The following is a 23,018-nucleotide window of genomic DNA, read 5'->3' as shown; positions in this document are numbered from 1 at the left end:
AGGTAGGTAGGTACCATATCAGACAGGAATATCTACATGTAGGTTAGACAAAACATGCATACCTATCACGCACTACACCAGCAGCTCAGCTCTGCATTGTCTGTCTAACTATGCCTACCCTGCCTAGGTAACCTAGATATGTCTGCGGATGTCTGTCTGCCTGCCTACTTATCTACGTACCTACCTAGACATCTAAACACCTAGTATCTTTCTCTCCCTTCACTCTAAAACACATGCATAAACGTCTTTCCTACCTAAGGTTAGGTATCTTTCCCATGTTTCTGTATTGTATTGTATTGTATTGTCTTGTATTAACGATCCAGCCAACTAACTACCTAGAGTACCTAGTAACTGACCATCTACCTAACTAACCAGCCAACACCGACTGAACGACTGACTAACTGACTCGTATGTCCCATGAGCACTAAGCAAGCATGAAGTAACTCGTCTCGCCATTCTATCCATGGATGCTTTCGAATTTCCCCCTTCCACGTAGGTACCTAACCAGCGCACCGTGGCGCGCAATACAATAATGCAACGAAAGCGAGTGGGGAATGGGGAAATGGTATATCCAGCCATGCCACCCATATCCATCTATCCATCGATGGTAGAATAAACCGTAAACGTAAACGCAAACGCAACCGATAGAGTGAGTAATGATGCATGTAAAAGCGTCGAAACATAACGCAACGCAACGCAATGCAATGCATGTAAAAATCAACCAGGCAAACCCGCCTTCTATCTTCCACCTCCTCTCCCCCTTTCCACCAAATTCCACACCCTTTCTTCCTCTCTACACATCCACCACATCCTCTACTCTACTCTCTCTCCAACAACCCCCTAACCCTCCCCTCGACCTCGTTCCTACTAACCTCCCGATCCACCTCAATAACCACATTCTCCCTTCCCCCAATCGTAATGACACGCACCCATTCCGGCGCCACCTCCGCCGCGAGCAGCCGCACGCACACGGCGCCCTCCTCGCGCGAGATTCCCATGCGAAAGGAGTCCTTGAGCTTGATCAGCGTCGCCGCCATTGTGAAGGATACACGGCTACCACCTTGGCCGCCGGCGCGGCTCAGCATGCCGAGGAGGGCCGCGACCTCAGGGGCACGCTGCAAGGCGGCGCGGCGCTCCAGTTGGGCTGGTGTGAGGCCTGCTGGTGCGGAGGCTTTCTGGAGGGACTTTAGGCGGATGCGGTCGAGAAGGCTCATCTTCGGGGCATCGGTGGCTGTTGTCGTAGCTGGGGCATCGCTGCCCTGAGGTTTTTGTTGTTGCAATTTGTTCGCGGTGATCTTGGCTTCCTTCTCCTGCTTCTTGATCGCAATGCCGTGCTTCAGTTCCTCGAGTCGTTTTTGGCCCTTTAATAGGACGGGCGCAGCCTTGGCGAGCGATGCGCAAAGGGTAACTGGGGCCTTGGGTAGCGTGCTGGTGAACGTAGCAGGATTCGCTTCGCCATTGTTTGCAGTTATGAATTGGGACCACAGAGTCATCAAGTTATCGTGGAATAGACCGTTAAGCTTCTTCTCGTTTAGCGGACATCGAGAACCGTGTTGGGCAGAGTCGGTTTCCACGCAGATTTTGCCGCGTCCATAGTTCGAAAGCGTGAATAGGGGTTTGTCCTGAATCTGAGATGCGTTGCTTGAGGCAAGGTTGAGAACACCTAGACAAATTCGAATATCCGCATCCGTCACCTTCTTCTTGCCCCATGCTCGGGCCACATTAGGGCACAGGATGCGCAAGTCCGCGGGCACGTTCGATCCATTGTGGACGTAGTGTAGTGTCAGAGTTTTTAGGAATGAAGAGTGGAGATCGATCAGAGCTAGAACCTCATTGGGAAGTTGTCCAGGCTTTGCGGTAAGATCGATATCGACTTCAGAGTCGGTAAGGGCGGTTTCGGCAGTAAGAGGAGAAGAGCAACGGGATGGAGATGATTCCAATCGTAACCTCTTGAAAAGTGTGCCGGCATTCACCGACTCCTCTGAGTCCGAAACGCTGGGGCTTCGTGCTCGCTTGTTTGGGGAAGGCTCAGGCCCGGTAGAACGAGGCTTCTTCGAAGGACGGCCACGTTTCACAGGCTGGGCGACTTTTCTTGCCGATTTTACAGCAGGCAATACAAACTTAGTCGGGGTCTCGTCTGCTGATGTATCGTCTTCAACGCTCGCAACCACCTTACGCTTTCGAGAGGCGGGTGTGATTGGCTTCAAGTTGAGTTCCTTCTTCGGTGTAGTGATCTGGGTACGCTGCTCCTTCTTGACGTCGATCGTGGTTGTGGTCTTTGAGACACGGGCGAAGCTACTGATACTCGAGGATGCATGTTGCTGGGAAGTGGTGACCTTAGATTTGACTGATGCCTTCCGGCGTTGCTGCTTGACTGCAGGACCAGCCATGTTGAATTGATGGATTGGGATATCACGACCAAGTTGTTTTACTTTTAGGTATGATAAATAGGCAATGAATTGGTTAGAGTTATTCTTGCACTGTGTGTTATGATGATGAAAAGGTAAGAACAATGTAAGACATAGAAAGGATAGCAGTTCCTATGTAATTGTAATTGTGATGATTGTGAAGTTGCATTAATGAAGATTAGATAGGAGAGAAAGACCTCAGGTCAATTGAAGTATCAAGGGACTAAATTATTATATGGCCTAAGGAACTAGCTTGAACAGATTCAGGGAAAGAGCCCCAAGTCGCGACCCACGCGTAGGGAAGACGCGAAGCCCCACTCTCAAAATATATGGCAAGACGCGTCTCCAAATCCAATGAGACGCGTAAATAAATGGGCTTGGCCTGGCTCAATTGGGGTAAGTCCTCCAATGCCAAGACTTTGTCGATTTTTTTTTTTTTTTTTTTTTTTCCAAAACAAACAGCAACAATCTTTCATAGCCAACAAACATGCAAGCTTGTGTATATTCACAATCTACTTCAATGTAATACATTAACGTGATTCCCGAATCCCGAGTACACTTTTGTGAAGTTTTGTAGGGTTTGGTATTCATGATTCTGCACCGCATATTACTAAGCGAGTTCAATAATCCAAACTAAAAACCCCATCTTGATGAGCACATCCCTACCTTTCTACGGTGGCCCAATAAGACAGCTGTGCCAAAATGAAAATAATGATTGAGCTATGCCGAATTTAGTATGCAGTCCCACTTTTTAACAAAGAAAGGCATGTATATGGGTACTTTAGCTAGTTATACTGGATAATTGAATAGTATTTTCTTAGTAATATCTTATCTTTTACTTGCACAGACCCGCATGGTCATGTGACCTAGTCATGTGACATGGCTATATAAGGTTGTATAATATTCTCATATGGATAGTTTTCTGAAATATATAGCCATAATTATATAATCTACTTCACTTGAAAGCGTATTTAATTTTGAATTAATTAGTATGGGTTGCATCATGGTGCGATATCTGATTCAAAGGTTATTTAGGTAGATATATCGTGTGTCATGTAATCACGTGATACCCCTTAGCGTGACCTCCAGGCGGCTCAGTGCGGCTCCAAGAGTCCAAGGGCTCCTAGCGTGGCTCCAAGGGCTCTTAGTATGGCTCTAGGGGTGATCACGTGCCTTCCGGCCTGCCACCTATTTAGTTGATTAACTTTGCACCCACGTATCGCCTCAATTCGAGACCTATATCAATCAATTCGTAATTGAATGCGCTTTCAATTGGGTTTGGTTGCATATATGTAGCTATATGTTTCAGAAAGTTATTCAACATAAGAGGCTAAACCTGAGATTATTAATACGAAATGTGATAAATGTGGCTAAGGGAGATGTGGCTAGGGGATCTTTATGTGGCTAAGAAGTATGTGTAACAGGTAGCTTAGTGCCTTTTACGCTTACATGTATTAATAATAAAAGTCACGTTTAAATCATAAATGCATCGTACATGCAAGCTATTAGGTATGTAGTAAAAAGGGATAGAGCCAGTACTTAGCCTACCATACAGAATAGTATGGTAGCTTATGTACTTCTTGTGTAAGCTACATATGTATATAGAGATATTTACTTATCCATAGACTTCTCTAAGTACGATCCACTCTTTTCACGTACTCGTAGCACTGTTCTTAATTTCTAAATTCGGAATAGTCCATCTTAATTTTTGATTTTGGCACAGATGTCTTATTGGGCTACCATACTTTCAATCATATTCGGAACACTCTTACTTAATCAAACACCTACCTATATCAACCATACGGAACCGAGCTTCCGACGACTTGGATCATCTTCCCCAAGGGTCAGGTAGTCACTGACCAGTCTTACGATGAAAGATGACTCATTATCTGAATGAGTGCTTCACGTGTTTTATGCCAAAGGTTGTGATTTCAATTATGGTACCTAACGGTATCAATCCCTTAATCAGGACCAGACCCAACCAGACATACCTGGAAAGGGTGATGCGACCTTGGCAAGCAGAACGTAAAAATCATCTGCTGAATAGAGACACGAAGGTCACATTCATCGCAGAGTAAAGCCACGAAACCAGCATGCTCCCATAAGACCGAGTCCTCCTTCCAAATGCACACGCCATAACCCTTGACTTTTATGTAGACCGATTATCTTGTTTCCCTTTGTGCCTCGCTATTACGCACCCGTTAACTCCTAAATGCCAGACCAGACGAACCCCTTGCTACCAATACTGAGAGGGAGAGAGAGATGAAGACGGAAAGCATGGTGATGCTAAGGGCATCTCTCATGTAGGTGCGGTATCAACCACATCCCAAGTCACTAATCAGTGGCGCATGCTATGTTGCCAGTGATCGGGATGGAAGCTGACCGGGCTTGGTGGCGGGGGAGCCGGGACATCCCAGTCACGCTCTTGGATGGAACGGATAGGGGTAGACTGCTTGACGCTCTGCGACTCAAGAGTGGCATTCAGGCTGGTGAACAGATCCATGGTAGAACCAAGGCGGACGCTCTTGCGCGGTGGCGTAACCGGAATCGGTGCGACAATTTGGCTAGGCATGGTGAATGGATTTTTCTATAGTACTTGTCAGTTTATTAAGTTATGGCAATAGAAGGATATTATGGCGATGGAAATATAAATGATGCGACTCACTATTTGATCAGAGTAGAAATGGGATGTTGGATGTTGGATGTTTAATTCGCAAAGAGCTAAACGTTGTTTTGGATTGTGGAAAGTGCTTGACAAGGTTTGTAATAGATATGTCGAAACTTGATTTGATACCTGTTATAACCGCTACAAATATGTGCGGACAGTGGAAAGTGTGAAGTTGTAACGTGTTATTGTTAGACGTGCGTGTAAGTGACGAGTGTTGAAAAGAGTTCAAGGTTGGTTGAGAAAAAGGGTGATGTGGGGCGAGTGTGTGCTTGTGCGCACAGTCAAACTTTGCGAAGGTTGAAATTTTTGTAGGTGGCCCAAGTTGTCAGGTAGGAGCGAGATGGGGGTATTAAGTAGAGGCGTCCAGAGAAAGGGAAGGAGTAAAGGAGTAAGGAATAAAACCTTCGGTATGTATGTAATTAATAAGGCAAGAAGGCAAGAAGGCAAGAAGGCAACGGAAAGAGCGGTGGGTATGCGTGTGTATGTGTAAGTCACACACCACTAAAAACTAAAATAAATAATAAAAGGCTTTCCTGTCTTGTCCCTGACTCCCTGACTCCTTTTTAACTACCCTAGGTACCCTTGATAGGTAGGCAAGCTTGTGTTCACCCCACGAATCAAATAGTATAATGGTCTTATAGTACCCTAACCTAGGTAGTTCTTAGCAAAGCTGATGCCGATGGGATGAATAGATGGACGGAATATGAATGCGATTTTAATGTTATGCTGTTTGGCGTGCTTCCGTCTCGTCTCGTCTCAACTCCACAAGATGTTAGATCCCGAAGCTAAATTAGCAGTCGGTTGGATATGTATGTGCTTGTGTGGTCGCACTCCAAGTGATTTGGATATGAAAGACTATTCAATTTTGACGTGGATATATTGGGGGTGTTATATGTGGAAAGGGGGCTGCGTAGGAGAGGGATCGGTGTTGGGAAGCTGTCACTGATATTTATTGATTAAAGCCACAACATCCGTAATTTTGAGACGAGACGAATATGATATGTTCAATGTTGGTTTCCCCGGCATTATTGCTACGCAGGTACCAACTACAAATACCTACATGTAGTTATATGCAAAGTACTACTACAGAGGAGGTATGTAGGCTTCACATATATGTATCTATATATGTACCCGGTACTGTAGGCATAAAATATCTGATAAATTAATACCTGGGGAAGTCAAACACAAACAGCTTTCTGACCCCAGATTCGCTCATTCCGGGGGCCCGTCACCCCAGCATTATTATTCGTTTGATACAATTGTCTTAGGCAACTTGCAACATATTAATACGATGATTTTGCCAAGTTGAGTAATGCATAAATGGATGTACGTACTCTTAGAGTGCCAGACATACATCCAAATGTACGTCCTTAAAGTATGGGGAATTGAAACCGGGGTATTTAAAACTTGGGGACAACGGGACCCAGTCACGCATTTTAATGCTGAAGAGGCGACTTCAATGTTCATGTTGGAATCGTAGCGGTACATGTACAAACATACATGGTACCCAGTGTAGTTCAAGTTGTACCTGTACACGTATACGTGTATGTACTAGTACTTACACCTGCGGGAATACATGCGGTTGCGTGCCTTTCAGCACAATAGGCATCTGGGGATGAATAGATTGTTACGAATTGTTACGAATCGTGAGGCAGGTATTTGTTAGAAATCAATGGAATCTTCCGAACTGGCACGCCAGTATATTACTTGGTTAACAACAGCAACAATAATAGGAATGGCCCTATCATCACATAAGCCTTACGTTTCCCCCCAAGAATCCGAGGCTTTTGGGTAATATTATTGTATGTAGGTTATTTTGCACCTCCCCTTCATGTGCCTTACGTGGCAACGAGTCATAATAGTAAGATTCCTGCGACTATTCTCTGATTCAATATAAGCTTCCCTTCGGAGTATCGTAAGACTTGAGGTCCAAACACGTAGCAAAGACAAGGCTACATCCGCCGAGGTATAAACTGGGTATATGATCCGTCAGGATCGATTCGAGGCGAGATTTTGCGGAAGCTATCTGGTGTAAGAAAAGACAGGATGTCGGGGGCCGTTGTAATACGTGCCTAACATGTCCTTGCATGCTACACACCGAGCCTTCGGAATATGACACGTTCAGGGGCCAGCCTAGTCATTCAGGGCTGAAACGAAAAGAAAAAGAAAAAGAAAGAAAAAAGTGCCGCTAGTCGTCGTGTTCTCTTTTCTCTTTTCGAAAAATACGTGTACCGTAAGGAGTAAGCCGTAAATTGTCTCCGAGAATGCCAAGGCAGTTTTTATTTTCTATCTTTCATTAAAGTACACTTTAAACTCATCAGTTGTCTAGAATAGGCAAATAACCCGCAGACGCTAAAAGTCACGTTTCCATGCTGTCGGACGTACACGAAAGTGTGGTGGAGTGTTAAAAGTTAAAGGGACAAAAAGGGGGGATTGGGGGGATTGGGGGGATACCAAAGCGGGCTGTTAATGGTTAGGGAATAGATGCAAATTTACCAGTCAAGCAAATAGCAACTGCGGTTAAAGGTTTTGTCGGTGTGTAGAAGTGTGGTTGGACGACAAGATCCCCAGTTCAACCAGGTTTCAAGTTTCAACCCTTGGAAAGCAAGCTTGGTTTATTTTTGTTTTTTGTTCTTTTTCTCAACTAACTACTCGTAACCGTGTAGATTTTATGCCGAAATGATAGTTGACCAAGCCAATACATAAGTACGGGTTAACGTGAACCGAGGTTTGGGGGTTGTTAGAACTTGGGATATTTACGCGGCGCTTCGCATTGATGAAAAGTTTATGATCTTATTTAGGGACCTCAGTGCAAATCCCCGTATAGTGTAGTGTAGTGTAGTGTAGTGTAGTGTAGGTACTATCTAACGTACCTGACAGCCTGTACATACATAGAGTTAAAAATGATTGGATTGGTCCCGTCTTCCCCGGGCTGTCCGGTCTAATCAAGTGGGGTTTGTGTGGGGTAGAAGAACTTTAGGTGGTGGAATGGAAGCTCAAAAGAAGCTGGAAGAGCCAAAATTTTGAGGAGCCTGGGGAAGGAAACATAAAAGCCATGTGGAAGCAAGGACTTATCATTGGTAGATGTGGATCTTCAAGTGGATTTACCGACATAAAGCATAGATTAAATCATTACCTAGTACACTAGGTTAGGTACTTACATGCCTAATTCTTAGGTACCCTAGGAACTATACAATACATACTTCAATATTCTCTTTAAATAAATTTCTTCAAAAAACATTGAATTCCTTCTTCCCTTAGCCCTGGATTTTTATCTGCGACCTCACAACTAAACTGCATCTCCCCTTCCTCCCTCCCGCCGCCAACACCTATACACTATATATCCCTTGGTCATCGTTACATATCATTGATGTAGTTAACGTTACCTACATTATTGATGGATATGACACGTACGGATACGATACAATACGATACCTAAGCATCTACCTAACCTAGGCTTACTGTCGATCACTGACTGATCAGCGCTCCTCCCGCAACCAAATCTATTGTAGCCGTACAAGCCATATAAAACCTACAATAACCTACTGTCACATTAAACAAAATTTGATTAATCTTGTTACGAGATTAGAAAGGAGCTTCTCAAGCCTACCCGGCAGACCGATGAGATATTCTAGGTTGAAAGCGCTACAACAAATAGTAAGCTCGGTTATTGGCATTCGTTTTCATCCCCGAGCTTGCCTAAGGCGGGATCGATGCTGAATACTCCTAACAACCAGAGACAAGGGAGAAGGGAAGACTCGAATTGTCATCGATTCTCCACAGAATACTAGGTAACAACAGTGCAGCGCAGTGCCGTGCCCAGACGGTCCGGCATTTCTACCAATTTATCCAGTTTGCTACCATTAAAGACTTCTAGCGTCAGACTCCCTCATTGAAGTTGAAGGCTTACTAGTCTGTAGTAGTCACAAATCACAGCGGCCCGCTACCTACCTACCTGTTAGCTACATACCCGCCTCTGTTGTGCGTATGTACAATACGTATGTACACATGTACACACCGCCAACTGACGCGAGACGCTGGCTAAGTCTCACCATCTCTCTCAATAGGACTTGCTCATCATCCTATGGACAGCCATAATGAGCTTCCGGCCCCACCGCCACATGTCTTCCAGATATAATCCGTTATTATATGGTTCATTATCGCCATTGTTGATCTGACAAAGCTTACGATAGCTTTTCTCATGAGTTCCCCTTTTTCACCCGAAAAGGGGCCCATAGAAACATTCACCACCAGCCCTGGACACCTATGGGAATAACGGAGTAGTGCTGTGCCATATCGGACTTGTAGAATACGAAGTCCTATTTGTCTTTCTACATCCGACCACGTACCATATCCATTTGGAATTGTTCATTTGGAAGTACAATACAATAGTTCAACATAGTGCCGAAAGCTCGGAAGTTGCATGTCTCAATCTAAACAGCCCGCCACATTCACACCAAGTTATGGGGTAACAGTGCATATAACTTGAGTGTTCAAATAGCCAAGCCAGCAGAGAATTTACATAGTATGGAGGTTCCATATCTACGTCATGGATTATGGGAGACCATGGGCCTGCTTCCTAGCCCGAAACATACATCTCATAAGGAGCTTGAATTTGGGTAAGTTGCTATCATTATTGGTCAGTTCGTTAGTTGCAATTGCAGTGAAGTCTTATGGGGCTGCATGATAGAGCCTCTTAACCCTACCGTAAAGTATGTGGTTCAAGTCCGTCCACTAAGCATAAAACCTTTTTCGATCTGTGCCCAGGTGGCTACTATGTAGGGTGAATATTTCACTCGATTCGATCTAGTTGACCGATCACCAACTACCATTTCCCAGAGTATACCATTCGACTACCCGAAATTATGCGCCCTTTCCCTTGATGCCTCCATAAATACTAGAAGTTGCTCGTTCATCGTCAGTCAGAGCTGTACTAACCTTGGAACTCGATATAGGTACGTATAAGTTGTAGGTCGAGCCCCCACCCAAAATGCACACATCGTTCTCGTCAGTGAGAGCTCTCCTCTCTAGCCGTGGGAGATATGCTTGGCGTATGCACGTCACCGTCGCTGGTGAAGGCGCTAGCACCCTAGGGCTCATCCCCTAGAAAGATGAAGATCGTTAATATCAGTCTGGGAAACGAAGTCACTCTGATTTGATATTTGATATTTCCAATCCGGCAGGCTTCATATGCAGAGACACCCAACTTCCCAGCCTTGGTTTAGGTCTGACCAACAGTATGTGCACTTTTCGGGGATCTTCTTACTACAGAAGGACACCTTGAATCTCTTAGGTGACGAGTTTGACATGGGTAGACAGGCTTGGCAGACGACGCAGGCGCTTGTGAGGCGGTATTGCTATCGAGATCCTGTGCGAATCGAGCACCCACCACGCAACTTTGCAGATACAGATATGCATTATGCCGTATTGAGGAAGCCATCCCCCCTGCCAATCTCGTCCCTGATCTCTTGTAGACTATCTCCCCACAAGTCTCCTTTCCATGAATCGAGCCGGTACATATACCATCAGGGTCAACATGAAACAAAGTTCGTTCCCAACGTCACCACCAGAGTCTCCTATCAACTTAGCAACAAGGCCAGTATACCAAGTTGTGTCCATTCCAAGAATAGCTGGATATTGGGTTAGCATAGCAATTTGCGGTTAGATAGGTCGAGGTGGCCGTGATACCTACCTCCAAATATACCAATAACAAAAGCCAACCCGGCAGCATAACCGGCCGGCAGCACTTCAGATTTGTTCCAAGCCTCCAGGTTGTAATTATCGAAGGAGCCACGGCGGAATATGTAGTGTTCGGAGATTAAACAGACAAAAACGGCTGTGGCGTAGTAACCCAATAAGCTCAAAAAATTCTGGAGGAAAACCAAGAGCCGATCGCTGCCAGCCAAGCTCAACGCAACCACGGCGAGAAAGCAGAGGAATGTCCAAATGAACCTTGGTACTGCAGCTATCGCATGGGCTGATTGTTGAAGTGAAAGGCTGGCGCTATACATTGATGCGCAATTCAAGCCCACCGAGGTGAACATTGATATGAACAGGATCACCTTGGCGAGTCCATATGGGTAGATTATGGCCTGGATTATGAATCCAATCCCAGCTTCGTACTCGGCATTCCAATCTGGATTGTTTGGTAAGGCAGAGGCGACTACTGCGCCAGCCACAGTAGCGAGCACCACCGATGTGACTTGGAGCGGTCAAGTAGGTAAGAATATAAACGTCTCAGGAGTTTTTTTTTAGTTTTTTTTTTGAAGGCTGAACTCACAAAGACCTACGAAAGTCAGCATGAAAATCCTGACTTTGGAGACGGTTGCCGGGTACTCGACATAGAAGTCTGACGCATATCCCGCACAGCAGGCGCTTGAGCCGTACATGATGCCGAAGTATGACAGCGCAGCTCCGGACCCGGAGACCCCGACAGCCGTTGGCGGAGCGGAAAGATCGCCGGACCTGGCCGACTCCCCCAGCATGATTAGGAAGATGGCCAAGAAAATCACCCAGGCGTACTTCACAAATCGATACACTGCTGTTAACCCGAAGAAGGAGAAGATCAGGCTCACTACACTGAGTATGATGACACCGACTCGAGTACCGACCTTGCCGTCCGAGAAGGCTGAAAGGGCTTGTCCGCCGGTGATCGAGCCGGATGCACACCACCCGATCTGCTGGATGACGTTGAGTATGGCGATGACTTTGGATGGGTACCAGCCAAAGGAGTATCGACAGATCGAGACTTGACGAAGGCCTGTTGGGGCTCCCATAGTTGCGCACCAACTCTGCCATCAGGAGTCAGCCAGTTGTCGCTCGGCGTCATGATATATGCTATAAAGGAGGTAGGGAGATAGGGGTGGTTAAGGAGAAAACCCTACAGTGACAGACCCGCCCAGAAAGGTACCGAACACGATGATCAAGATGCTTTGCTTTAGATCCAGGCCCAACTCCCAACCCAGGAAGCCCGTCGCGAAAGAGCCCAAGTTAAAACAGCCGCCAGCCCAAAACCCTACCAAGGTCTGAAGCACAGGTCCGGGTCAGTAACGTGTATTGATTACGATGATACATACCCCGTACCTATACTTGGTACCTAGGTATATATCCAAAACCAAAGGGGGGGAAGAGGAACGCTCACCAGTTGGCTTGACCATCGCGCGTAGAAGGGGTCTCTGTCTTCCGGCAGCCTGCGCTGGATGCTCTGCGACTCAACCCCTAGCTTGCGATCCAGAGCTGCCTCGAACCCGCGCAACTTGGCCAGGATGCCCGTCTTGGAAGGCGTGGGGACTTCCTCGCTGGACGAGTCGACCGTGATCCCCTCGATGGCATTCCCGTGCTTCTCTTCGTCTCTTCCTATGTTGTGGTCCATGTTCGGTCGGTGTGAGGTGAGGTGAGGTTACACTCTTGAGCAGATGCCACGAATGGGTAGGTAGGCAGGTATATTGTCGAGTTTGTGTATGGGTTATGGTATACAGATGTGAGGCAACTGATCCCACACCTATATATATATGCAAATGCCGACAGGTATCAGTTATACCTAGGAACATATCACCCCATACCTACCAACCTACCAACCCACCCACCCGCACATGTCTAGATAAGCAGCAAGACATGCACCGGTCGTCGTGATACGACGTGCTTCGAGACCTAGGTAAGACAGGGCGGGCAGGCAGGCTTCGGCCGTGGACATTTACCAGCTAGCTACACCAAGACAGGGCGTCCGCACGAAGCTGCTGCTGCAAAGGATAAGGGCCCATCCATGCAAGCAGTGGCATTTCCGCTCGCCGTTGATAATATGGATATAACGGCATCTTTTTTCCCTTCCTTGCTATGAGGGTTGTCGCTGTCTCGTTGTCTCGTAGATTACAATGCCTAGGCACTTATGCAGCCACCCCGACTCGAGTCCTCGTTGCCTTCGGCAGCGTACATCAAAACATATGTCTGTCGAGTAGCAAAGGAAAAATAAATCCTGAGGTCTTCAGATTGTTCCATGGGCCTGTCAATCTCTCCTCCTAGATAGGTATGTATGGGACGAATGAAAATGTCTACCCAGCAAGCCACCTCCGTGATGTCGCCTGTCTGTTGTTGATTAAAACCAGGAAAGCTCTCGGCGTACGTACCTAAGTAACTACATGCCTACTTACATACTTACATGCTGTACCTACCAAGGTTACCCAGAGGTAGGTACGTTGAATTTACAGGTTCCGAACAGATTTTGGTGCTACCTCCACAAGGTCAAAGTACCGAGGGTGGTGGCAATGAGTTGAATACCGATAGATACATACATACATACATACCTACCTAGGATAACAGGTAAGGTTGCCAGAGACAGACAGACAGATACACAAGGGATTTTCCCCCTCGGTCTGTCCCTCCCTCTCCCCCTTCCCTTCTTTCGGACGAGTGTCTCGCCCGCGCTTGGTGTCACGTCGCCTTCGGTGCTGACATGCATGCGGAGGGTTCATATAGACTACCTACCTACCTACCTACCTACCTACCTACATATGTGTAATGTACGAGAGAAGAGCTCGGTATCGATCCTGTCTTACGAGTGGAGGGGAGGGTGGATCGATTTGGCTGGCTGTCTGGGGCATGTCTAAGAAGTTTGGGGGATTAGGTGAGAAGATAAGGGACTGGGGATAGGGAGAGAGAGAGAGATCCTGTACTATGTATGTCTTGTGTCACAAGATCTTGAATCAGTGAGGTGGGGAGACAGTTCTTGGAATGGATATGAGCCTTGGGTGTTATATCTGTCTGCATGTGTTGAGGATCTCGGGAGTTATGAATTGTCCTACTCCATAACTGCCTACCTACCGGCCCGGGTTACTTGTGTAGGTAGGTATCTTAATCTAGAAGGCTCAGATACTTCCTAGCGTAGGTGAGATATGTTTATAAAAATGGCTGGCTGTATGTGTTTAAGTGTTGCGGTGCTGGATACATGTCAACCATAGAAGTCTGTTCTTACAAGTAACGTATGATACACAATATAGATATCTACGTAAAATACCTAACCTAGTATAATTACTACTTGTTATTTCATAAAACAATCCAAATATTGTTCACGACAGGCAACTTCGCAATGCTTACCTACCTAGTATCTACCTACCTACCTACTTAAATCTATACCATAGTATTACACACATGAGATATTCATGTATACCATTCCCTTTCCTTCCCATCTTCATCGCGTCAAACATACATATTCTAAATAGGGGGTGGATCATTCACGCTGCTCTATTCCTACTGGCTCCGAAATCTGGGGCCGCTTCGGCATTCTAGCGTATTACATCTCTTCGCGTATCTGCAAACCTACGCACCTTAGTATATACCACACAATTAAAGTCCAGTTTCATACAGTACATCACTCCGTGCCAAAAAATGGCACGACGGATAAGACAACGTGCCAGAGTGGTTAATGGGTTAGACTCGAAATCTAATGGCTTCGGTCGCACAGGTTCGAATCCTGTCGTTGTCGATGTTTTTCTTTTTTCCTTTTCTCTTTTTCTCTTTTCTTTATCCCTTTCCTTTTTATCCCACGTTTCTCTATTCCAAGTATTAAAAAACACCGTGATATGTAAGCTCATCAACGCATCGTCATCATAACCTAGCTGCCTACCTAGTAGCCATGTATCTAGCTACCAACATGCATAGTAGTTTGGCCGAGGTGCCGAGGCACGACGAGTTTCAAGACGGTCTAAGTGATTAATTAGCCCGATTACCTACCAACAAAGGATCATTAACCTGTTCCTGAATTTAACATAAGCTTATATACATGTATTTGATATCGCGAAGGGGAAGATATAATAGTAGAAACGACATATAAGCATTGGTTACACAGGGAATATCTTCACTTATACTGCGCGTATCTTCATATCTTTTTATTAACTACTAGATACCTACCTACCTATCTCATAACTACCTTGAGTGAGACTGAACAACTCCGCCTACTAAATACCTTCCCTCCTAACTTAAGGCCCTGTGTCAGAACATCATGGCGGCGGCACATCCCCCCATCGTACTCTACCACTACCCGACCTCGCCTTTCGCCAAACGGATCGTGTGGTACCTAAATCTACGACAGATCCCCTATTCTCAATGCGTAAGTGACTGGTCACGCTTGCCCATCAACTTACCTGCGTACCTATTTCATCCCCTCAGCTTGCTCAGCGTCCTTCATTTCTCTACCACCACCCACTTACTTACCAACTTCAACACTAACCTCCCCCAAAGCTCCAGCCCGTCATCCTCCCACGCCCCGACCTCAAAGAAGAACTCGGGATCTCCTACCGGCGCATCCCCATCCTCTCCATCGGGCGGGACGTGTACCTAGACACGCGGCTGATCCTCGCCAAGCTGGAGCAGCTCTTCCCCCCTAGCCCCTCCCACCCCAGCCTAACCACCCCCTCCCCTCTCCAAAACGAACACGCCCTCCTCTCCGCCCTCCTCTCCCGCACCATCATCGCCCCCAACGGCCTCTTCCTCCGCGCCGCGCAGCTCCTCCCCCCCAAACTCTTCGCCGCGCCCGGGAACGGCACCCCGCAGTTCCTGCGCGACCGCGCCGACCTGTCCGGCGTCAACCTGCCCCCCTCCTCTCCCTCCTCCCCAAACGCCGCCGCCGACGTCTCCGCCTCCCCCCTCTCCCCCGCCACCCTCGCCGCGCGCCGTCCCGAGGCCCTCGTCGAGATACGCGCGTACGCCGCGCTCCTCGAGCGCACCGTCTTCTCCGACGGGCGGCCCTGGATCGTCAAGGGCGCCGGGGGCCCGACGCTGCTCGACATCGAGGCGGTCTGGATCCTGCACTGGCTGCGGCAGATCCCGGGCGCGCTGCCGGCGGGGTACGTCGACAGCCGCGTGTTCCCGGGGGTGTTTGCGTGGGTCGAGCGGTTCGGCCGCGCCGCGGAGCAGCGGCCGGCGGGCGAGGCGGCAGCAGTAGTACAGGGCGCCGAGGCAGCGTCGCTGATCGCGGGGTCGGCGTTCGCGGAGGCGGAGGCGGGGGTCGACGCGGCGGATCCGGTGGTGCTGGCGGAGGGGCTGGGGAAGGGGGTGCAGGTGCGGATGTGGCCGACGGACTGGGGGTTCACGCACAAGGACACGGGGACGCTGGTGGGTGTGGATGATGCGCAGTTCGTGGTCGAGGTAAAGGGGAAGCGGGGGACGGTGAGGGTGCATGCGCCGAGGCGGGGGTTTAAGGTTGCGAAGGTTGGGGAGGGCGAGAGTAGGTTGTAGAGTAACCTAGGTATGGAGAGTCTACGTGTATTTATATGTCTAGGTATCTTATGTGCGTGATCATATGAGACGGTAAGCCTATAGATTTACAGGTGAAGTTCTAACTAGGTACCTACTCAAAATAGACGATTATTGTTATATGAACATCTACATGTTTGATGATACCTTAAGTTACCCAATCGCAAGTGCTCTAAAAAACTATATATATCAGGATACTTATTCTTTCCATTGGACATGCTACCTAGGTAGATACCTATTCTTGCTTCTTGTGAGAGCTGAGATATCTGTGTGAGTTAACAGGTAGATATGAATAGACTCGTATCATATATAGCAGACGGGTGATTGGTGATGCGAATTAGCTACATATATAGCATACCTAGGTAGCTACCATGTAGGTACTAACCTAGTATATTTACCTACCTATGTAATCAAGGTGCACTTAGGTAACCTAGGTTAGTATGTAATACCCACCCATGCCACGTTGTCAGCCTGACTTCAGTGTTGATAGTCTCACGCCTTCCAAGTTGGGATAACTCGATTAAGTTTTCGTCTAATGAATCGTGAATTCTGGCTGACAGCAGATCAGACGTTGACCCTTTGGGGTTAAATTCCGAATGGCTTCTATACTAACTGCACATGTGGTACGCTTTACCCGGAGTTGAATGCCGAGAGGACGGTAGTGAGCAGTACGACGCTAAGGTGTCCCAAAGTAGGCACCCAAGTCATCATACAGCATCTTGAATAGGTATTTACATCGATGCTACCGCGACTGCGTACATCTGTATGTGTATATGGAAACCTACTTATACATCCCAGGTATATAGCTGAGGGATCAAGGTATGGTGAGATATCGGCAGAGCGAACGCGCGTTGGAGACACCAAACAAGTACTGAATCTGGATAGAGACCAATATTCGTTTCGGCACTTAGCCTACCATTACAATAAACATACATGTAAGTATAAATTAAAGTCGATTAATGGCATAATGGTATAATGGTGCATACTATGCAGTATACACATCTCAAGACTCTTTCGGTTCAAAATGTGACACTAAGAAAAACAACCCCAACGTGGGATAGCGGGGGCATTTCCATGATGCCGTAAGACTTGCGTCATTGGAACAGAGACATCCATATGTATATGTCCCTCTCTTAAAGACTCCCTCTCTCTTACACGACAGTACAAAGAATGAGGGGGGGTGTATGTTCGAAATTCACTAGTTCGAAAAAAAGATTGTACTGTGTAGAATAAAACAAAAAGCAGCCTGATATTCCAGTTCCAGTTCGACAGATCGCCCATGAAGAATGCAGATATCATCCCTTATGTAATAAATACTTACCTAGGTATGTACGTACGATTCTAGTAGTGAGGTGGGCGATGGGAGATGGGAGATGGCAGATACTAAATGAGGCGATTACCATGTGCGCGACAAGTTACCCACGATCTTGGATCGTAACACGACGGATGATATGTAAAGCGAGATAGGTCGAGATAGGTCGAGATAGGTAGGTCAAGATAGTAATCCACGTTGCAAATGAATGGAGACAAAATTGTGGAAAGCCTATCGATGGTAGGAATCCTGGTTCCGGGGGGGTTGGCAAAAGAAAAAAGAAAAAAAAGAAAAACGCGAGAAAAAAAAAATTAAAAAAAGAAGAAAAATGACACAGTTTGCCAAGATACAAATTACACTAGGTGTGGTACTTCATGGAGTGACGTAATTCGTTGCGAATCTTCCGCCCTGGCCACCTTCCCACACTTGCTCCTATTTTTTTTTTAATAGCAACCACGCAACACAACGTGAACCTCGCTGTTTCCTGAGCCAATTTAGGTAGGTGTGTGATGTCTAGGGATAAAAGTTAGTTAAGTAATCAGTTGCGATTGTGAGTTTGAATTCCATAAAAAGGCGATGGAGGAAAATGGGAATAGGAAAACATTAATACGGAGTGGACAAAAAAAAAAAATCAAATCTGAATCATAAGCAAAAACAAACATTGAACATTCGAACATCAATTAATAATACCATGTTAGTTACGTATTTAGGTATATTTCATTTTATTTTCCATGCATCGCGTACGTCTAATCCTCTCCCGCGGAGCCTCTCTTAGTTTGTTGCTTTCTCATTTGCCAGACGCGATGGGGTATGCATGGGGTGGTAAAAAGTGACTGGGATCTTTGTCATCTTAACCGGGACGTTTGATTCGAAGGAAGGCACACATTTGCCACCTCGCGAAGGACGGAACTGCTTCGATGGGTAGGATGCTATGAATGGGCCTGCCGCAACTGAACTAGCGTCATTTTAGTCCATGTAGAATTTTCTTTAGACTCAAGTGTTTTTCCTTAGACCTTGTTCATATGTACTTATGTATAAGTACTAGGTATAACTAGATGTACCACTCGAGCCTCCATTATCAGAACGACCAGCTCTTTTTAATGGTCTTTGCAACTTCTTTGGTATACATGGTAATGGAGTATTCCACTTTTCTAGGCTTTTTCTAACTCTTCTTGTGTTTTTGTCCTGGATCGCGATCTCAATAACAATTCTTTCGGTTTAATGCTCTTTGTAATGTTGTATTTTCACCAACTAACTATCGGGTCTTCGACATCCATACCGCTTCTTTTCCTAATTGCACTAATGAATTTGTTCCGGTATTATTCTCCATTGATTCCGACTACAGTACATGATATACATACATACTACAGTATACATACATACATCATATCATACTAATCATAGATAGTGTACATAGGTAGGCAAAACATCTAGAAATCAGATCTCAAGATCATAATCGTTATCAGCCACTTCTGAAGTTCTGATACACACGGGGATTGCATTGTGAAGGGTATAATTAGGTACGTAGGCATGTAGGCATGTAGGCACATACCTACCAGAAGCTGGTGGTTGCAAGGACTAGCAAACCGGAGATTTCAAAGATAAGATTTAAATATGATGACGATGTAATCCAGTCATCATGTATAGTACTACACATTACCTACATATGTATATCGTGTGTAGATAGTTTTGTAGTTATTACATGTACATATAAGTGAACACTGCAAGAACTACATAGAGTTGACACATGTCCATGTACGGGCATGTAAAAGGCGGCCAATTTGCTTTCTGATGAACACAAAAAATAAAGCTGTGACTCGTATGTATGTATGTATGTTGACTGGTTTTACTAAATCCCAAATCCCAAATCCAATCTTTGAATAGAAACAAAGGCTGAACCCGTCGTTGAATACACATACATGTAATAAACACAAAGTGAATGAAGCTGGGGCTACATAGGACGGGTCAAAGAGGTAAGGTAAAATGGAGTTTCGCGCCCCGTCCAGTTACAGTAGCCGGACGAATCACCGTCTCACTTGAGTATCATAGGTGAGTGTACTTGCACCGTTCCCTTGACAGCGTGTCAGTGATCATTTTGTATCATACCACCATCTAATACCATCTAATACGTTACTAAATACTCAGGTAGGTAAGATACATGAACAGGTCATCTAAAAATGACCTAAACAGGTTTAAAGCGGTCTAGCCTAATGCTAAAATGGTTAGAGTAAGCGGAGAATTAGATAGGCGCACTGTATGGGTACTTTGGGATCTTCGATCACGCCTTCCATCCAACCATTGGATGATTCATCCATGTCTTCTGCGGGTCTTGTCCACCTTCGGCTCCAAGCATTTTTCGGGGGGCTTTTACGTCTGCTGTGCCTGCCTTTTCTCCCAAAAACCACCCCTTATGTCACTTCTTCCCTCATGACCTCATCGCCAACATCTCTTCGATACACCCGCAAACTTAACTGTTTAATCCAAAAAAGTTGCGTCAATACCCATATGCCATATGCCCATACTGTCCATAAACCCATACACAACAATAGCACGACGCCCCCCCCCTTCCCCCCTTGTGCCTTGTGGCAGCAGCAGCAGCAGCAATAGCAATAACTATAGCAATCGCATTTCTGTTCATTCAATTTTAAGCTAGACCCAGCCTATACCGTCACTCATTCATCAATTATCAATTACTCGTACTTGCCACGATACCCTTGGTAGGCACCATCGTTCGCACCTAATTCTCTAGAGGTAGTCCGCCGTTTTTAATTTCTTTTTATTTTTTATTTTTATTTTTTTTCGTACCAACGCTGCCTCCCCAAGTCAGTCAGCAGCCGTTGTACGTCAGGGCGTATCGTTACATCATATTCCTTCCCCTAAAGACATACATACGCAACGCCATAAAACCAACTTCGTCATCGTCGTCACAATGGCCCCGACCGAAACCAAAACATCAGAAAATCCTTTGTCAGGTGAGCCCACCGGATTGCCTTGCACCGTACCGACCTCCACTCCGTCACAACATCCCGTGTCCTTGGCTTGTTGTTGCTCGTGTTGCTCGTGCACATCTCCGTAATCGCTGTCAACATCAGCATCATCGCAGAATCCCGTGTAAATAGGGATGCGCTCAATTGGACGTCATTGCTAACATTGGTCGTCGCTTCGTAGAAACCAACGGCGACAAGAAACCCGAAGTCAAGTCGGAAGCCACCGCTAACAACGAGCCTGGTCGACCATTGGCACCACCTCCCAAACCTGGTGAAGATTACTTCTCGAGTAATCTAAGCCTTGAACCTAATCCGTTTGAGCAATCATTCGGCACGGGTGGCACAGTAGAAACCCCGGGCGGTACCAAGTTGCCCAGCGTGGCGGCTCTAACTTCGCCGTCGTCGTTGTTGCCAGGAAACGGGGGAACACCGTTTAACTGGGGAGGCGGCTCCCTTAGGACGGGACCACTCAGCCCAGCTATGCTCTCTGGTCCCACGAATGATTACTTTGGCGACACGTCGCATACACTGCGAGGCGGTTTCACACCTAATGAGAGTTCACTACGAACAGGTCTGACACCGGGTGGAAGTGGTTCTATGTTCCCTGCCCCGAGTCCCAACTCCCAAGCCATCTTTGCCCAATTAGCAAGCGGTACAGCAACTCCCAGCACACTTGATTTCCATCGAACCGCCATGAGCGCAGCAGCTGCTAAAGCCAACCGTGACAAGCAACAAACCCAACCTGCTGCGGCTCAGCCGCCGGAGACAAATGGGGCTCAAATCAAAGCTGAGGCCAAGCCGGCGTCGGGTGTCTTCGACCCCCATGACAACGACGCTGCCAACGGCTTATTCATGTTGGCTCAGGGTGCACAGGGCCGCAACAGCGCACAGGCACAATACCCCGTCGGCGGTAATCAACCTGTACACGCGCACCCGGCTCCATCCCAACCTACACAGGTTGTAACTACTTCACCACATATGAACGGGAATGGCGCGGCTGCACCCACTCCTGCGAGAGGAGTTAGCGAAGCGGCTAGCGGTATGTCGGAGGAAAGCGAGCTAGCCAAGCCCAATGCCAGAGGCAAGGGCAAGCGCGGTGCACCTGCTTCCACAAACGGACGGCGAAAAGCTGATGAGGCGCCAGCGAAGCAACCTGCTAGCAAGAAGACCAAGACAGCATCGTCATCCATAAATAGCAACGATGACCACTCTTCGGACGAGGACGATGATGATAAGTTGAATGCTGATGGCCATCCTAAGTCTAAGATGACTGATGAGGAAAAACGAAAGAACTTCCTTGAACGAAACCGGTATGTTACGTTGTTTTGCATTTATACGTGATGAATATTTTTCGCTGACATCAATAAAGTGTCGCTGCTCTAAAATGTCGGCAGCGTAAGAAACAGTGGCTGGCGAACCTCCAGAACAAGGTGGAGATGTTCAGCAGTGAGAACGACGCGTTGACAGCTCAGATATCTCAACTTAGAGAAGAAGTTGTCAACCTGAAGACTCTTTTGCTTGCACATAAGGATTGCCCAGTTACACAACAACAAGGGTTACACGGAGCATTCATGCAGCAGGCAATGGAAACCTACAACCCTCAAATCAACCCTTATGGTATGGCAGCGCCCATCCCTAACCAACCAGTGATGGCCGGACAGGGAGTGCAGCGACGCTTCTCATAGGATGATGGAGCCGCTCCCCCAGACCTAAGCTTTTCGGGGGGCAACTGAACTTCGACAAGAGCTATGATGAAATTTGGAGGTATTGATAAGTAAAAAATAAGTCAGGCTTTTCGAGAGCACTGGTTGGCCGGCGAAATGGGTCCGGTATCAAAGCAAGAGAGAAAAAAAAAGAGAAGAGGGAAAAAAAAAGAAGGAAAAGGGCCTCTTAATGGTATCTGGTGCTGAGTGGAATGATGTGGTGTTCTTGCTCTTCTCACGACATGGGAGGGGATGTGAGCGCGTCCGGCTTAAGGAAGCGCTTGCTCGTTATACTCTGGTGTCTGTAATAACATTTGAAACTCATGAGAGCACGACAGGGCGTTTGAGGCTATGGCTACATTGTGGCACGTCTGCGGCCCTGCCGGAAGACGAATAGGCTAGCGCCTGGCCATTTTATCGGTTGATATTGATATATGTACGTATCTGGCTGGGCATACACATCAAAAACGGTGTTCGCGGGGGTATCTGGAAGTGTTTTATGATTTAATTCAAGGGCGTTGAGGAGGATGAGGTGGGCAACCAGGGGCGTCCACGCCGTATTCATCCTTCTCAGGAGTTTTTGGACTTCACTTCGACCGTTTATATTAGCTAGCTGATACACGTACGCTCGATGTAAACGAAGCGCTTGTTCTACATAATGATTCGGTCCATTCTTTTGCACGAGTACTTTAG

The 23,018-nt window shown here is 46.8% G+C and overlaps 4 protein-coding genes and 1 non-coding gene across 5 annotated transcripts; 3 read left to right on the top strand and 2 right to left on the bottom strand.

Moving 5' to 3' along the window:
* Positions 1–706: 706 nt before the first annotated feature.
* Positions 707–2,702, bottom strand: GGS25DRAFT_387124 (uncharacterized protein). Its single transcript, XM_049258315.1, has one exon. It carries the CDS (start codon positions 2,388–2,390, stop codon positions 819–821), a length of 1,572 nt encoding a protein of 523 aa, XP_049115030.1. The 5' UTR covers positions 2,391–2,702; the 3' UTR covers positions 707–818.
* A 7,849-nt stretch (positions 2,703–10,551) lies between these two features.
* GGS25DRAFT_515247 (putative nucleoside transporter) lies at positions 10,552–12,448 on the bottom strand (the record flags this gene model as incomplete). Its single annotated transcript, XM_049263062.1, has 5 exons — positions 10,552–10,706; positions 10,769–11,278; positions 11,357–11,867; positions 11,961–12,101; positions 12,218–12,448. The coding sequence occupies 5 exons, from the start codon at positions 12,446–12,448 to the stop codon at positions 10,552–10,554; spliced, it is 1,548 nt and encodes a 515-aa protein (XP_049115029.1).
* A 2,025-nt stretch (positions 12,449–14,473) lies between these two features.
* GGS25DRAFT_t76 lies at positions 14,474–14,554 on the top strand. Its single transcript has one exon. It is a non-coding gene; the product is annotated as a tRNA-Ser (tRNA).
* Positions 14,555–14,612: 58 nt separating this feature from the next.
* Positions 14,613–16,449, top strand: GGS25DRAFT_501008 (glutathione S-transferase). Its single transcript, XM_049261886.1, has 3 exons — positions 14,613–15,003; positions 15,065–15,178; positions 15,310–16,449. Exons 2-3 carry the CDS (start codon positions 15,071–15,073, stop codon positions 16,303–16,305), a joined length of 1,104 nt encoding a protein of 367 aa, XP_049115028.1. The 5' UTR covers positions 14,613–15,003; positions 15,065–15,070; the 3' UTR covers positions 16,306–16,449.
* Positions 16,450–20,403: 3,954 nt separating this feature from the next.
* Positions 20,404–22,494, top strand: GGS25DRAFT_386870 (Aft1 HRA domain-containing protein). The gene is made up of 3 exons (XM_049258314.1): positions 20,404–20,607; positions 20,804–21,932; positions 21,992–22,494. Exons 1-3 carry the CDS (start codon positions 20,565–20,567, stop codon positions 22,305–22,307), a joined length of 1,488 nt encoding a protein of 495 aa, XP_049115027.1. The 5' UTR covers positions 20,404–20,564; the 3' UTR covers positions 22,308–22,494.
* Positions 22,495–23,018: the final 524 nt, after the last annotated feature.

The sequence above is a fragment of the Hypoxylon fragiforme genome, assembly GCF_022984875.1.
Source record: "Hypoxylon fragiforme strain CBS 206.31 chromosome Unknown GGS25scaffold_7, whole genome shotgun sequence".
Taxonomy (NCBI): domain Eukaryota; kingdom Fungi; phylum Ascomycota; class Sordariomycetes; order Xylariales; family Hypoxylaceae; genus Hypoxylon; species Hypoxylon fragiforme.
This window is presented reverse-complemented; position numbering and strand designations above follow the sequence as displayed.

Bases quoted from the DNA above. Each gene is read 5' to 3' on its own strand.
- GGS25DRAFT_501008 (XM_049261886.1), top strand. From the start codon at position 15,071: ATGGCGGCGGCACATCCCCCCATCGTACTCTACCACTACCCGACCTCG. The intron at 15,179-15,309 runs GTAAGTGACTGG...CCTCCCCCAAAG, and splicing joins AGATCCCCTATTCTCAATGC to CTCCAGCCCGTCATCCTCCC.
- GGS25DRAFT_386870 (XM_049258314.1), top strand. From the start codon at position 20,565: ATGGCCCCGACCGAAACCAAAACATCAGAAAATCCTTTGTCAG. The intron at 20,608-20,803 runs GTGAGCCCACCG...GTCGCTTCGTAG, and splicing joins ATCAGAAAATCCTTTGTCAG to AAACCAACGGCGACAAGAAA. The intron at 21,933-21,991 runs GTATGTTACGTT...ACATCAATAAAG, and splicing joins AACTTCCTTGAACGAAACCG to TGTCGCTGCTCTAAAATGTC.
- GGS25DRAFT_387124 (XM_049258315.1), bottom strand. From the start codon at position 2,390: ATGGCTGGTCCTGCAGTCAAGCAGCAACGCCGGAAGGCATCAGTCAAA.